This window comes from Heterodontus francisci, chromosome 24, assembly GCF_036365525.1.
Source record: "Heterodontus francisci isolate sHetFra1 chromosome 24, sHetFra1.hap1, whole genome shotgun sequence".
NCBI lineage: Eukaryota > Metazoa > Chordata > Chondrichthyes > Heterodontiformes > Heterodontidae > Heterodontus > Heterodontus francisci.
The window spans coordinates 63174734-63191060 of NC_090394.1; the positions used below are offsets into that span (position 1 = coordinate 63174734).

At 45.0% G+C, this 16327-nt stretch overlaps 1 protein-coding gene across 5 annotated transcripts in view; it reads left to right on the forward strand.

Moving 5' to 3' along the window:
* Positions 1-16327, forward strand: part of grin2aa (glutamate receptor, ionotropic, N-methyl D-aspartate 2A, a) — a 338560-nt gene that overhangs the window by 294919 nt on the left and 27314 nt on the right. For 4 of the 5 annotated variants that reach the window (XM_068056407.1, XM_068056404.1, XM_068056402.1 and 1 more), the window contains exon 12: positions 14133-14371. In XM_068056407.1, coding sequence (XP_067912508.1) covers positions 14133-14371 — 239 coding nt within the window. The remainder of the gene's footprint in view (positions 1-14132; positions 14372-16327) is intronic. The other variant, XM_068056406.1, reaches the window with a different exon arrangement.

Sequence of the window (16327 nt, forward strand, 5' to 3'; positions counted from 1 at the left end):
TTCAAATGGAAGATTATGATGTGGTGGCCATTGCGGAGACGTGGCTGCAGGATGGTCAGGACTGGGAACTAAATATACCTGGTTGTAAAGTTTACAGAAGGCACAGGGAAAATGGCAGAGGGGGTGGAGTAGCCTTACTGATTAGAAATAATATCACCTCATTGGTGAGGAAGGATATAATGAGGGGAAAGCATCCAGTGGAGACCTTATGGGTGGAATTGAGAAACAGAAAAGGATCTAAAACTGTAATAGTTGTTGTGTATAGACCCCCTGGTAGCAGTTCTGAGGTGTTAGATTGTATAAATGCACAAATTAGGCAAGTGTGTAACAGAGGCAGAGTAGTATTAATGGGGGATTTTAACTTACACATCGATTGGGAGAGGCAGACTAGCACCTGTCAGAAAGGTAGTGAATTTCTGAAATGTGTCCGGGATAGTTTCCTACAGCAATATGTCCTAGATGTAACCAGGGGACAGGCAATATTAGATTTATTTATAAGTAATGAGCCAAATTTAATTAGTAGCCTAACTGTGCGTGAACATTTATCAAATAGTGATCACAACATGATCGAATTCAAGGTAGCGTTTGAAAGTGAAAAGCATGAATCAGCTACTAGAAGTTTAGACTTGGGTAAGGCTGACTTTACCGGGATGACACAGAGACTGTTCACGATAAACTGGGTAGATCTGTTAATGGGTCAAATGACTGAAGAACAGTGGAGAATATTTAAAGAAATATTTAATGAAATACAGAGAGGAAAAAGTTCCACTTCACAGAAAAAACAGCCATGGACAACTAAAGAGGTTAGGGATAGCATAAAACAAAAAGAAAGAGCTAACAAAAATGCAAAACGCAGCACAGATCTGGCCGAATGGAATCGATACAAAGATCAGCAAAGGGTCACAAAGCAGTTTATAAGAGCTACTAAAAGAGATTATGAAAGGAAACTTGCAAGTGACATCAAAATCAATAAGAAGAAATTTTATAGTTACATAAAGGGAAAACGGGTGGTCAAGAGCAATGTAGGCCCACGAAAAGCTGAAAATTGGAGATATTGTCATTGATAATGGGGAAATGGCAGACATGTTGAACAATTACTTTGCCTCAGTATTTACAGTTGAAAAGGAGGATAGCTTGCTGCAAGTCCCGAAAAAATTAATAGCCGATAGGGGACAGGGACTTAATACAATTAACGTAAATAAAACATCAGTAACAAGGAAATTAATGGAACTAAAGAGTGAGAAATCCCCAGGACCTGACGGTTTCCATCCGAGGGTGTTGAAGGAAGTAGGGGAGCACATTGTAGATGCCCTAACTATAGTCTTTCAGAGTTCCCTAGATTCATGAGTGGTCCCTCTGGATTGGAAAATTGCACATGTCACTCCACTTTTTAAGAAGGGTGAAAGGGGGAACCAAGGAAATTACACACATCTGTGGTGGGCAAGTTGCTGGAGTCTATAATCAAGGATAGGGTGACTGAACAACTAGAACATTTTCAGCTAATCAGGGACAGCCAGCATGGATTCACAATGGGAAGGTCATGCCTGACAAATCTCATTGAATTTTTTGAGGAGGTGACTAAGGTAATGGATAGGGGAATGTCTATGGATGTTATTTATATGGACTTTCAGAAGGCATTTGATAAAGTCCCACATAAGAGACTGTTAACTAAGGTAGAAGCCCATAGAGTTGAGGGAAAGTTATTGACATGGTTAGGAAGTTGGTTGAGTGGTAGGCGACAGAGAGTTGGGATAATGGATAAGTACTCCGATTGGCAGGATGTGACTAGTGGTGTCCCGCAGGGATCTGTGTTGGGGCCTCAATTATTCACATTATTCATTAACGACTTGGATGATGGCATAGTAAGTCATATATCCAAATTTGCTGATGATACAAAGTTAGGCAGCATTGTAGACAGTCTAGATGATAGCATAAAATTGCAAAGAGATATTGACAGACTAGGTGAGTGGGCAAAACTGTGGCAGATGGACTTCAATGTGGGCAAGTGTGAGATTATCCATTTTGGGCCAAAAAAGGATAGAGCAGGGTACTTTCTAAATGGGAAGTTAAGTACAGTGGATGTCCAAAGAGACTTGGGGGTTCAGGTGCCTAGATCTTTAAAATGCCATGAGCAAGTGCAGAAAATAATCAACAAGGCTAATGGAATGCTAGCCTTTATATCTAGAGGATTGGTGTATAAAGACACAGAGGTTATGCTGCAGCTGTACAAAACCCTGGTTAGACCCCACTTGGAGTACTGTGAGCAGTTCTGGGCACCGCACCTTAGGAAGGATATATTGGTCTTGGAGGGAGTGCAATGTAGGTTTACAAGAATGATATCTGGAATACAGGGGTTAAGTTACGAGGAGAGATTACACAAATTGGGCCTGTTTTCGCTAGAATTTAGCAGGTTAAGGGGTGAAGTCTTCAAGCTATTAACAGGAAAAGACAGGCGAGGTAAAGATAAACTATTTCCACTGATTGGAGATTCTAAAACTAGGGGGCATAGTCTAAAAATTAGGACCAGACCGTTCAGGAGAGATGTTAGGAAGCACTTCTTCACGCAAAAGGTGGTAGAGGTTTGGAACTCTCTCCCACAAACAACAGTTGAAGCTAGAACAGTTGTTAATTTTAAATCTGAGATAGATTTTTGTTATGCAAAGATATTAAGGGATATGGGCCAAAGGCAAGTATATGGAGTTAGGCCGTGGATCAGCCATGATCTCATTGAATGGCGGGACATGCTCGAGGGGCTAAATGGCCTACTCCTGTTCCTATCTTCCTATGTTCCTATGTACCTGGGGTTGGGATGCCAGAGAAGGGCGCAGAGGATTATGCCAACAGTCTCAGGACACTGTGGCACTGAACTTCTATGTCTTCAGCTCTTTCCAGAAGATACATGTGGGATCTCGCAGTCTGCGGCGCATCAGTGCATTAAAAAGGGAAGTGAGTATGTGCGTTACTGCACCGATCCAAACAGTCAAGCTGAGAGGGTTACATACGAACATACAAACTATGAACATATGAATTAGGAGCAGGAGTAGGCCACTCGGCCCTTTGAGCTTCTCCACCATTCAGTAAGTTCATGGCTGAACTGATTACTTCACATTTCCACCTACCGCCAATAACCTTCCACCCCTTTGCTTATCAAGAATCTATCTACCTCTGCCTTAAAAATATTCAAAGACTCTGCTTCCGCTACCTTTTGAGGAAGAGAATTCCAAAGGCTCATGACCCTCTGAGAGAAAAAAATTCTCCTCATCTCTGCCTTAAATGGGTGACCCCTTATTTTTAAACAGTGACCCCTATTTCTAGATTCTCCCACAAGGGGAAACATACTTTCCACATCCACCCTGTCAAAACCCCTTAGGATCTCATATGTTTCAATCAAGTCGCCTCTTACTCTTCTAAATTCCAGCAGATACAAACCTAGCCTGTCCAATCTTTCCTCATAAGAGAGCCCGCCCATTCCAGTTATTAGTCTAGTAAACCTTCTCTGAACTGCCTCCAACGCATTTACATCCTTCCTTAAATAAGGAGACCAGTACTGTACACAGTACTCCAGATGTGGTCTCACCAATGCCCTGTATAGCTGAAGCATAACCTCCCTCCTTTTGTTTTCAATTCCCCTCGTGATAAACAATAACATTCTATTAGCTTTCCTAATTATGTTCTGTACCTTTTGCGATTCATGCACTAGGACATCCAGATCCCTCTGCAGCTCAGAGCTCTGCAATCTCTCACCATTTAGATAATATGCTTCTTTTTCATTCTTCCTGCCAAAGTGGACAATTCCACACTTTCCCACATTATACTCCATTTGCCAGATCTTTGCCCACTCATTTAACCTATCTATATCCCTTTGTAGCCTCCTTATGTCCTCTTCACAAGATACTTTCCTACCTATCTTTGTGTCATCAGCAAATTTAGCAACCATACCTTCGGTCCCTTCATCTAACTCATTTATATAAATTGTAAAAAGTTGAGGCTCCAGAACAGATCCCTGTGGCACACCGCCCGTTATATCTTGCGAACCAGAAAATGACCCATTTATGCCTGCCCTCTGTTTTCTGTTAGCTAACCAATCTTCTATCCATGTCAATATGTTACCTCCTACACTATGAGCTTTTATTTTCTGCAATAACCTTTGATGTGGCACCTTATCAAATGCCTTCTGGAAATCTAAGTACAATACATCCACCAGTTCCTCTTTATCCACAGCACATGTAACTCCCTCAAAGAAAGTTATAGGATTCAAGGCCATTGCTGGATTCCCCTGGGTGCAGGGTGTGATCGACTGCACACATGTGACCATCAAGGCTCCCACAGACCAGCCAGCAGCCTTTGTCAACAGGAAGGTTTTCCACTTGCTCAATGTACAACTGGTCTGTGACCACTACAAATGGATCATGCAGGTCTGTGCACAGCTCTGGGAAGCAGCCACAATGCCTACATACTTCAGCAGTCTCAGGTTCCAGACCTTTTCCAGCCCCCCACCCACCTTCAGGCATGGTTACTAGGAGACAAGGGCTACCCACTGAGGGCATGACGACTGACACCTGTGAGGAACTGACACATGGATGGAGAGGAGAGGTGCAACACCTGCCACAGGACTACCCAAGTGACAATCGAGCAGGACTTTGGTCTCCAGAAGATCAGATTCCGGTGCCTGGATTGATCCAGTGGAGCCCTTCAGTAAGCCCCGGCAAGGGTAGTCTGCTGTGGACTGCACAACCTGGCATTACCGAGGAGGAATACGTTGGCCAGTGAGGATATCGTGCATCGCAATGCCCCCTCCGACAATGAAGATGTGGAGGTGGGTACTTCCCAGCCAGTGCCAGATGAGGGCCCCAGGGACAGCAGGAAAGGCGCGATGAGATTCGCAAAAGGGAGGCACGAGATGCTCTTATACATTCACATTTCTTACCACCTTTGGTAGTTGCTATAATAAGGCTGTATCTTTATGCGGCCCTGTTGTCACCTCTTAATTTCATACTCCATGGTCTTGTGCCCAGGTGCGCATCACACAGTGGCAAGGTTGAAGTATTGAGTGCTCGAGGTTTGGTCCCTCACTTCCAGCCCCTTCACAAATGAAGGGTTTAAATGACATCCCAAAGGAGGGAGATGTTCTGACATAATAGTACTTCTTTATCCCACATGACACCAAACGTAACCCTTTCTAATGGACTAAACATTCACCTGTGACCCCCAAGTGCAGCTAAGTGCTTTTCTTAAATCTCTTCCTTGAGCTCCTATGTGGTGCTTCCCCTGCTCTGAGAGCTGAGGTAGAGACAGGCTGCTGACCTTGCTGCCTCTTGGCTTGGATGACCTTGGCTGTCTGAGGCTTGAGGGCCCCGACACACTGAGGGCTTACTGCACAGGTGCAAGGACACTCTCTGTCATCAGGGATGATGGAGGTGCTGGTGTCACTGGCAGAGGGGCTTTGGAGCTACTGCTCACACTAGGAGTACCCTAAGAGGAACCCCCAGATGCGGGAGGCAGCCTGTTCTCTTCACTTATAAGGCACACTTACTATTACTGATCTGAGAGAGACATGGACCTGGTGGAGATTCCAGCTGCCTCATTTTCCCTCTCGCCTTGCCACCATTGCATGGAGCTCATGAGTTGATGTGCAGGTCTGCGCATATCTCCAGCAGCCACAGATTGGTCTGCTGGATCTGGCTCTCCATGAGATTCAGCAATCTTTCAATGGAGGAAGCCAGACACACACCCGTCAGAAACATGGCAGCACCCAAGCCCTGGAAGACTCCTCCATTGTCCATGCTTGGGTACACACAACCTCTGTCATCTCTGCCACATGTTGCCTTATGTCTCGCTGCAGCTGCAGCATTTCCCGTGTTGCTGGCAATACCAGAGGCACGTCCTCAGCCTTGGGCTCAGCATGGGCCTGGCCTCCAACTGTCCTCCGACTTCCAGTAGCCTGGGCTGTCACAGCTTCCATCAACTCCTGGGGCACGTCTGTGATGTACCCACCAGGTTGTGTGCCCGAATCTAACCGCGACCAGATACCTACCGACATGAGAGTGTCTGTGCTAATGGAGGGTGTGGGGGAATGAAGTGATGGTGTACTCTCTGAGGCTCCCTCCTCCTCCTCAGAGGTGGCCGGCTGTCCCCCGTTCTCTGCAGCTCTTTGTTCTTGTTCTTCTTCTTAACCTGCATGTGACAACAAAGACATTGAAGGATTAAGGATTTCCCATTGTGACATTCCAACCACCCCGACTGTGTAGCTCCATTTATGCAGTGGTTAACACGTGAGCAGCATGGCTTGTTTGTAGCAGATGCACCCTTGTTCCCCAGGAGATGCTCATTCACTCTCTTGGGTAAACTCCCCTATCTTGCCATCAGCTACGGAGCAGCCACCGGTCTTGGCACACTCTTTTTGATTGTAGGCTGCAGACACAATGATGATCAATGTTAGTCTCTCAGCAGGGACAAGCCCAACACCTATGATGGTGATAGTTCAGTGGTCCATGGTGGGGGCACACATATGTCTCCTGCATGCGACCCCTCTCGAGGGAATGTGTGGGGTTATACAATGACTGACATCCGCCTCCCACCAAGATACAGCCAAGCCTCAGGCAGCATATTCTGTTGCTCTTCCCCATTGCACACGACTGAGTGGTCACTCCCTTTTCACCAATTGCACCCTCTCACTCTGCCACATGCAATGGCCAAAGGTCCAAGGTGTTTGGAGTTCTCACCTTAGCAGCCTGGATGAGGTCACTGATCCAGTTCCTGAACTGGATCCATGTCCTGGGGATGACCCCACGGCTGCTGACCTCCTCCGCTATCTCCAGCCAACCTTGCTTGATCAGGCAGGCAGGTCTTCCCCTCCTGTCCTTGGGGAAGAAAACGCCCCTGCCTTACCCGTGCAGCCTGGAGGAGAACCTGCAGGGAGACATTGCTAAACCATGGGGTCAGCCGGTGTCTCCAATCAGCTATGGTCGTTGCAGGCTTACGTTCAGCTCCCTGCCTTTCAGGGAGCCGAGGCAGCAGCAGAGTTCTTCAGCGGGGCTGCCAGCCCTTTACATATGGCGGCAGCACCTGCCGTTGAGTCAGATGACGTCACTATCAGCGCCTCATTTTCCTTCTTTGCTATTTGACTGGATGGGCCCCACACCTCCCCTTCCTTAATGGCCGGCTGCCACGTGATAGCTGCTGGCCGGCTGCCTGTCACTCTTGCGGCAACAGTCACCACTTCTGGTGCCACCACCGAGACCTGTGTTGTTCGCCCTAAATTCTGGCCACAATGTTTTAATCACACTGGGAGGTTAACTTGTCATTACCGTGAGACTACCTTTGCCAAAAGTCCTTCCTGTACACTGAAACTGCTCAACTGATACCTCATCATTCCAGAGCATCGCAGGGAGCCTTATGAATACAATTTCATCACAAAGGTAAATATCTGCTATTGCTGTCATAACCTCAAATATGATTGCCTGAAGACTAGACACATACTGACACTCATACTGACTAGTGAAACTCATGTATACAGGTAACCCAGATCAACAACCAGCCAATTATATGTAATCAACCTTTCAGAATATTGCAAGACTACCAGGGAGTCAGATACATAAAGAACATTCTGTAATTCACTCCAAGCTAACAGAAATTAAACACATATGGCACTAATGATGGGATAGTATACAGAGCCACTGAGCATAATGTATTGGATAGATTTCCTTAGAAATAAAAACTGAATTCATAATCATTGCAAGTTTCTTAACTAACTATTGCACTGATATTTCAGAGCTGGAATTAAGAGAACATTGCAGTATCCAAATGATAATTGAAATGTGCCACAATACATCTTAAGCCTGCTTGAAAAATTCAGAATATGAAAACATAATGAGATCTGTAAAGGCCACTCCACTGAAGATCAAACTCTGATTAAGATTGTGCTGCAGGCACAGATTTTATGTGGCGTTCATTTGTATGGCCCTAATTACCAATAAACGCAAACTATTTTCCTCCTTCTTCTGAAATTTCTTTTCTTCAATTCCAATCCACAGACAGACACATTAATGAAGGGAGATTTCATCTGAGTGAGATGTCTAACTACAAATATTGTAAATGATTATCTTGTAGCTTTTAGACAGTTGTGCTTTGGAAGCATCTTCACTTAAAGACATGATTTAATTTACTCTTGTTAATTTTGGCTTTCTGCGATCATGTAAAATGGCCGATAGTGAAGTGGCAACCCATTGTGCACATCTCCTGTTTTTTTTATTTCTATTGACTTCAGTTGTGACGAAACCTTCAGTGATTCCTATGGAATCAGTTGCTTGGATGTATGCAAGAGTAGACTGAGGGGACTCTTGTCTATCTCTTCTTCCTTTCCGCTGTGGGGCATCTGGCCTCTACTTGGTGGCTACCCACAGTGGCACGACTGAGGTCATAAACTCAGCACATGGGAGATTGCGTAAATGGGGCATAAATCTGCATTCACTGGGGATCCAACATTATCCTATGTTCACAGGATCATTCGAATGCCTGATGCTAAGAATAATGATTGATCTGAAGAGATTTTTCTTGTCAAATTGAATTCTGTTTTTCCTAGTAGGAAATACATGTTGTTAAATGAGTAATGTGACTAAATATTTTCTGAAAGAAGGTAAATCAAACTCCGAGAATATGTCACTACATGTCTTTGGTTTTTATAAGAACTACCGGGTGGGATTTTTATTTGAATGGTCGGCGTGCCGGTTTCACATGCTGAGAGCCAGCGGGGCTATCCCGTCCAAGATTGTTAAATGGCCAGTTAAACTACGTAACAAGCTTGTTTTCAGCTGCTTAAGAGTCAGTTTTGAATTTTCTTTCGGCGGCACGGGCTCCACGCAGGGCCTGAACCACGACAGGGAGGAGAAGGTGCAAACAAAGTGGGAAGCCAGTCAGAATGGCAGGACAGCAGCAAGAGGCTCCATCAAAGAGGGAAGGCTTAGAAAAGGCCCTCAATCATAGGCAACCAGTTGTACAGAGTCAGGAGAATTTCTGTCATATCTCCTACTCTTTGACAAGGGCATTTTGAGGTGGGGATCAGCTTGGTGGGGGGTGGTGGACAGGTCCCTCTGTTTACAGGCTTCAGGTGTTCATGAAAGGAGTATTCAGGAAGACTGCACATTCCAATAGAAAGGAGGAAAGTACATAACAGGAAATGGGATTAAGCTACTCTGAGATATGATTGACTAGCGATAAGGAACAGCATCTGCAGGAGCAAAGGCAGGCCCATGGGCAACAGGGGCGCTGGGGTCAGGGAGGAGGGGCAGGAAGGCAACAAAGGCGATACCGGCAGCAGAGGGGCTAGCGCCAAAGGAGAAGCTGCCTGGACACGTCAGAGCATCAGTGCCGCAGAAGGCTGCGCCTGTCCAAGATTGCTGACTTGTGTTCCCTCATTGAGGGTCATCCAAGCATTCATTGGAACCATCGCCATGGCCTCCGTGGCTGTAAAAGTCACAGTGACCTTGCATACTTTTTGCAACCAGGCCCTTCCAACCAACAGCAGTAGACATTGGTGGCATCTCACAGGCAGCAGCACATCATTGCATCGTGGAGGTAACAGATGCTCTGTTCAAGAGGGCAGGGGATTATATTGAATTCCAGGTGGATAGTGGCTGTCAAGTTCAAAGGGCAGTGGGCTTTTCCTCAGTGTCTGGATTCCTTCAGGTGCAGGGGATCATCAATTGCACCCATGGCCAGCAAAGCACCAACTGATCAGCCTGGGAGATTCCTCAACAGGAAGGGATTCTACTCCCTAAATGTTCAGCTTGTATGGGACCACAGCAAGAGCTTTATGCAGGTGTGTGCACACTATCCTGGAAGTTGCCATGGTGCCTTCATCCTTCGCAATCACAGGTGATACAGCTCTTCATGGAGCCATCAAAAATTGTGATGGCTGTTAATGGATAAGGCTTAACCTGTGAGGAGATGGCTGATGACTCCAGTGCGTTACCCCATCACTGAGGCTGAAACTCACTGCAACCTGAGAACAAGGGTCATCATTGAGCAGGCCTTCATCCTCGTGAAGATGAGGTTCAGGTGTTTTGACTGGTCGGGTGGTGCCCTTCAGTACGCTGCCTCAAGGGTCTCGCGCATTCTGGTGGTCTGTTGCACACTTCATGATATGGCCCTCCAAAGATGTGTGGACCTTGAAGAGGGAGAAACGCTGGAATAGCACAGCTCCTCAGAGGAGGAAGATAATGAGGAGGAAGATGAGGACAAGGACGAGGAGGAGGCTGAAAGAGAACTGGAGAACGGTCCCCATGCTTTGCAATGATGTTGCCCTGGTAGGCTGAGGAGGCATAGTGCTTATCAGGATGGTAGGGACGCTAGGGCCACTCTGATCCAGACAAGTTTCACCTGAGCGAGACTTAGTCTGCGGGACATTTGAAGGGGAGATTCTCCTTCATCTAAGTGACAGCAAGCATCTGTTAAGGTGAAAAGTCAGCCTTCCAATGGCATAACACTGCAAGGCTCCAGAGTCTCCACCTGACACACACTTCCCAAACACACTCCATTGCTTTGCTATCCCTTATTTTCCCTTCCTCTGCCTTTTACCATGATGAAATAAAGACACAAAAGTCTGCCTTAAAGCACTGGGCATGTTGTAGCACAATCAAATTACAGTTTAACATTAGTTACAACAGACAGACCCAAATAATCTGCAAAGTGATGTTACCGATGTGGTGGTCTGCGTTCACGATCGCTCCTATGAGTTGCCCCCCACTGTGTGGATGAGGATGAGATGGAGGCAAACTACTCCTTAGTGCCTGTCCGGGACTAAGATGCTGTGCTGGTCGGCCCCGTCATGGAGGCTCCGGGGGTGGGGGGGTTCACCTCCAAAGACTGCTGCACCGGCATCACTGCAGGGGCAGCCTCTGTCAAAGGGCAAAACTCTACAGATTCTTCATCCGTTGGATGGGTCGTGGAGGCAAATGATAATGATGGAGCCCCGTAAGGGATGGCCCACACATCACCATCTGTCACCACCTCATGGCGCCCTTGATCGCTGGACAAAACACCAACTGGCATTAACTCTATGCTTTGTTGTACCATTTGAGCCACTGACTGGTCAATGCTTCAGTCTGCTGCATGCATTCTGTGCACGTCAGTGCACTGTTCCTGCATCCATAAGAGTGATGCCATATATGGCTCTCAATGAGGTTAGCCACCCTCTCAATGGAGGAGCTCATGCGCTCAAAGCACTGAGACATTGTGGAGCACTTGAGATGAATGGACTCCTCCATTCTCATCCCATGACTTTGCAGTGCCTCATGTGGACACACATCTCACGCTGGTTCTCCAGGCAGATCCAAATATTTTGTGACTCCCAAGGCTCTGCATCTCCACTCTGCTGAGCAGGGCTGCGCCTATCCTCCATCCTCTGAGGGGGACTGCCCACAGCTGACTCTGCCTCATCTGTATCCTCCTGCTCTGAAGTGATGTATGCTTCATCCTATGCCACTGTCTCTAATAACTCGCAAGGACCCACTGAGGTGTGAGTATCTGCACTGGTGGAGGGTGTGCAAGAAAGATGTGACGGTGCAGGCTCTGAGGTGTCTTCCTGCTCCGACTCCTCCAGAACAGGTTGGCAATCTCTTGATTCCTCCCCTTCTGCAGCTGGCTCTGTGGGAGACATAACAGAAGGTGATCATGAGAAATCAGCACAATCAACAGATGCTTCAGCTGCATGAAATAATGAGATGATAGCTTATACATTGATAGCTCATTGCATGGGGAGGATTGACATGCATCCCCTGAACCTGAGGATGTTGAGATCTATTCACCCTGTCTATGTTGACCTCCCATTCTTCCGTCTCCAATGTCACAGTGGCTTGCCGCTCTGGTCACACCAAAAGCCAGCTCCTTGAAATGTATCAGAGATGGGAGCTGGGGGACCCCACCATCCAAGTGTGCCCTCTCACTCTGCCTGGCATTGTTCTTCCATTTGGCCTGCGAGGCGAAAAAGATGCCATTAGGACAATGATTCTCTCCCTCACCAATTTCACCTCCGCATTTGCATAGGATGTTGCAGACGTCCCCGTAGCCTACTGTCTAATAGAGCTAGGGTTATGAACTATGCTTATGGATCATTAATGCTGCTATGCACACATCTCTTCCATGGTCAAGAGAACTCCAAGCACCCTCAGGATGCCCTTGTCTTTTGAAATCTGGTGTCTGCTGACCAGGAGGCATGCCATCTAGGTCTATCTTTGGACCCACCTCGCCAGACCTAAGCAGATCATTTAAACGTTTGCTGCACTGGACCCAGTACCTCCACCACTGCACTGCTGCTGACCTCATGAGCCATATACTGACATGCCTTCTTGGTCAGCTTTGTAGGCTATCCATTGCCCTCAGCAATCTCAAGTAAGGCATCAGAAGAACAGGGAGCTGCCCTGGCATGGGGGCCCTCCTTACCCACTGACCTCTGGTCAGCTTCAGCCTCCATTCTTGAGATGAATGGCAACCACAGAAATGGCTGCTTCTTGCCCTGTAAATTGGGTCTGCCCATCCATGTGTCCTACCTCCTCCCTGCATCCGCCGCCACTAATTGGATGGCGAATGCGACTCTGGGCCAATTAGCTGCTTTGCCAATTAAAATTGCAAGTGTGCACATTGCCAACGCGCTGTGGGGTCAGGAGCCAGAAGTGAACGTAACGTCAAGGTCCGGACCCCGGATGGAAATCCTGTCCACTATTTCAGAAGGAGTCAGTAGTGGTGATGCACTGAGGTTAAGATTGTCTTTCAACACCTTGCAGATCTTCTTGCAAATGATCTATATTTTGAACTAATTAGACTTTTGTGTTTTTTGACTGGCCTTGAAAAGCTGCTGCTTTCATGGTTGTTTGTTTCCATTTCACATTTCCTGATATTGTTTGTGGTTTCATGATAATATGGACATTCTTAAAAGACAGCCCTGATGAGCTTAAAAACTCTCAATAAATCCACTTTGCCAGAACCTTGAAGCATTTAAATGAAATTTCAAAACTGTGATCAATGGATTTTTGTTGGGTAAGGGTATTGAAGCATATGGAGAAAAGGTGGGTAAATGGAGTTAAGGTATAGAATCAGCCCTGATTTAATTGAATGGTGGAACAGACTCGAGGAGCTGAATGGCCTAAGACTGATTCTACATTCTGTTTAATACACTAGCTAACTAGTTGGATAAATTGACAGCTGGTTAAAACATGGGGCTGAGTTTTCTGTCGGCTAAAGCAACACAAAAGGTTTTGGATATTATATGTTGTAACCATATCAAAAGCATATCATTCAGTTAATTATTTCTAGTAACTCTTTTACCAGTGTAACATTTACCACAAATCTTGCACTCCTTTGTGAACTTGTAATGATACTGTGGTTTGCAAGCAGTATTAAGTCAATGTGGCATTGTTTGGTGACAACGGCCTATAATCTCTACATTTTAAAAAATGTAACTGTGTTCTATTTACCTCATAGAAGTTGTTGGCTTTGAAATGATGCTGTGCAAATATTACTGTACAAATATTCGACACACTCCCATGAATTCTTTTGTGTTATTTTAATGCATGTTAACCCAGTTCTTTTAAACAGTTTTAAACAGTAGGACAAAGGAATTTTACACAAACATGCGGTATCACAAGCTAATGTTTGCTAGCACAGATCTATGGCAATTATTCGTATTTTGCTACCAAATTGTTGTGCTTGCTCAGGATCAACTTTGTACAGGTGTAAGTTCGCCATTGTAAGTAGACTACAGGTGCTTTGCAATAAAGTGCTGGTGAACAGGTTAAGAAATATAGCTTTCTGCCAGCTGATATTCCACACCTATAGTTATAATCTCCCAGGCCTCATGCTGTGCTCACTTCAGCTCCTGCCCTTCTGATTCCCATCCTGACTTAAAATTGGGACTAGAGATTTCATTTTCCACATGCTTTAATCAAGTCTGTGTCCTCTCTACTAATCTCGGGTCAAAATCTCTGGTTAATTATGTTTCATATCTCTCTGTTCTAAAAAGTATACTAGGAGCTGTAGCAAAGTCAGTGGGGGAGGTGAAGGTAACTGGTTGGTTTTGGTGCCATTTGGTGGATAACTACGCATATACTGAATCTGGACAATCTGTGGTTCACCTGCAGGTGAAATGGAGGAGCTGGAGAGTTTGTGGCTGACTGGAATCTGTCACAATGAGAAGAACGAAGTGATGAGCAGTCAGTTGGATGTCGACAACATGGCAGGTGTGTTTTATATGCTGGCTGCTGCCATGGCACTAAGCCTGATCACCTTCGTGTGGGAACATTGGTTTTACTGGAGCCTGAGGCACTGCTTCATGGGAACCTGCACTGGAAAACCAGGACTACTCTTCTCAATCAGTAGGGTAAGTAAAGAAAAATGTAGCCTGCCTACTTCCCTCTGCTGCCTGAGATATTTAAGTATCTTCCTTCTTACCATTTTGTGTATTTGAATCCTAACTTTAAGAAGTAAGGACTGTTTAAAATGCATCCAGTTTCAGTAAAGACTGGACATAATCTAATAATTTTACAAGAAACATAATTACCTTGCTTCATTGCAAGTATTACCATTAAATTATGCTCAGTGCTGAGGCATTCGGCTGAGAGACTTGCAACATTGTGTTAATAAAAAAGTAATTCTTTCACAGAGTGGAGGTAATTTTAACATTTGCAATGGCATAAAATAAGCAATACTTGATCAGCTGCCCATTTTGTTCATTGCAGCTGAAAGTCAAACATCCCCCCGTAATTCAATCCATAATGACTATTGGCAGGATTATTGGAGAACCCTATACCACATTAACAATGCATGTACCTAGGATCACACAGCACAGAAGGAGACAGACAATTCAACCCATTGTGCCTGTGTCCGCTCCCTGAAACAGCTATCCAATTAGTCCTACTCCCCACTCTTTCCCAATAGCCTTGCAAAAATTCCTTTTTAAGTAAAGATCCAATTCCCTTTTGAAAATTACTATTGAATCTGATTCCACTAGCCTTAAAGGCAGTGCATTCCAGCTCATAACAAATTGCTGTGCAAGAAAAAGCCTCCTCATCTCCCCTCTGGCTTTTTTTTGCCAATTATTTTAAATCTGTGTCCTCTGGGTAAAGACCTTCCTTCTACCTATATTTTCTTACTGCAGCATTTGCACACCTGATGCTGTTAACACGAGTAGAAGCTGAATCTTTGAGGACGCGAGCCTCCTTGGTTGTGGCAAATGGACGATGCTTGTGAGGAATGTTAATTCAGGCACGGAACCAAATTAAAACAAACACTGAGAGAATCAGAAAGAAAAAAATGAAATATTTTGCTGTATATGTTTCTCATGGAATTAAATGTCAGGTAATTCAGACGTAATTGGGGAAATAGTTGCAAATGTATTTTGTTTTTATTACATGGGATAATGGTCCTTATCCTGTGAAGGATGCTTACACAAAAAATAGGTTGTTCAAATATTTACATTTCCATCTCATCATTGATTGGGTTGGGTTTCTCTGATCACCTGATATGTCGGCATACTGTGTGGTGAGTTCCCAATCTCAGTCGCACTGTCAGGTACCGGGGAAGGCAATGTGTGCAGGACAAGTGTTCCTGAAGCACACAAAAGATAGATAGAATTGCTGAATCAGTCATCCTGCAATTCTCACAAATAGTTCCCACCTTCATACCAAGAACAACATTGACAAAGCCCTGAGAATGGGTCTGCCTGCTGCTCTCTTGGCATTAGGATTGTGCACAGTCATTGTCGGAGCACAGAACAACAAATGTTGTAACGTGAGAAAATAATTCACTAAAACATTCCTTCTACCTCATCTCAGAAACTGAATTAGTTTCAATGATTCAGCCATCCCCAAATCAATTGCTCTATTCATACAATGTGAAGAGCAATATGATTTTTCAAATGACCTAAGACCAAAACAGTCTTTACTTTTCAGAATGTACATACGATAGACCGTAGACAAACATAACCTGTCTAGTGATGATAAATGTCTAGAACAGAATAAGGAAAGGACATAAAAATATAAGTAGCATTGATTGTGCAATTCATCCTTACCACACTCCAATAGAGAATCCTTGAAACATAGAAATTTCAGCACAAAAGAAAATCATTCAGCTCTACATATATGTACTATTTCCATACTGGAGCTAGCTACTCAAATCCTATTTTTGTTGTCTTGCTTCATACATTTTATTATTTTTAACTGCCACTTAATTGTTGTGGTTGACTGAAATTCAATACCCATGTGTACTAATGTGTACTATATTGTAATAACAGTTCTGTCTGAAAAACATTCTTTTTAATCATCCCTCCCCCACCCAC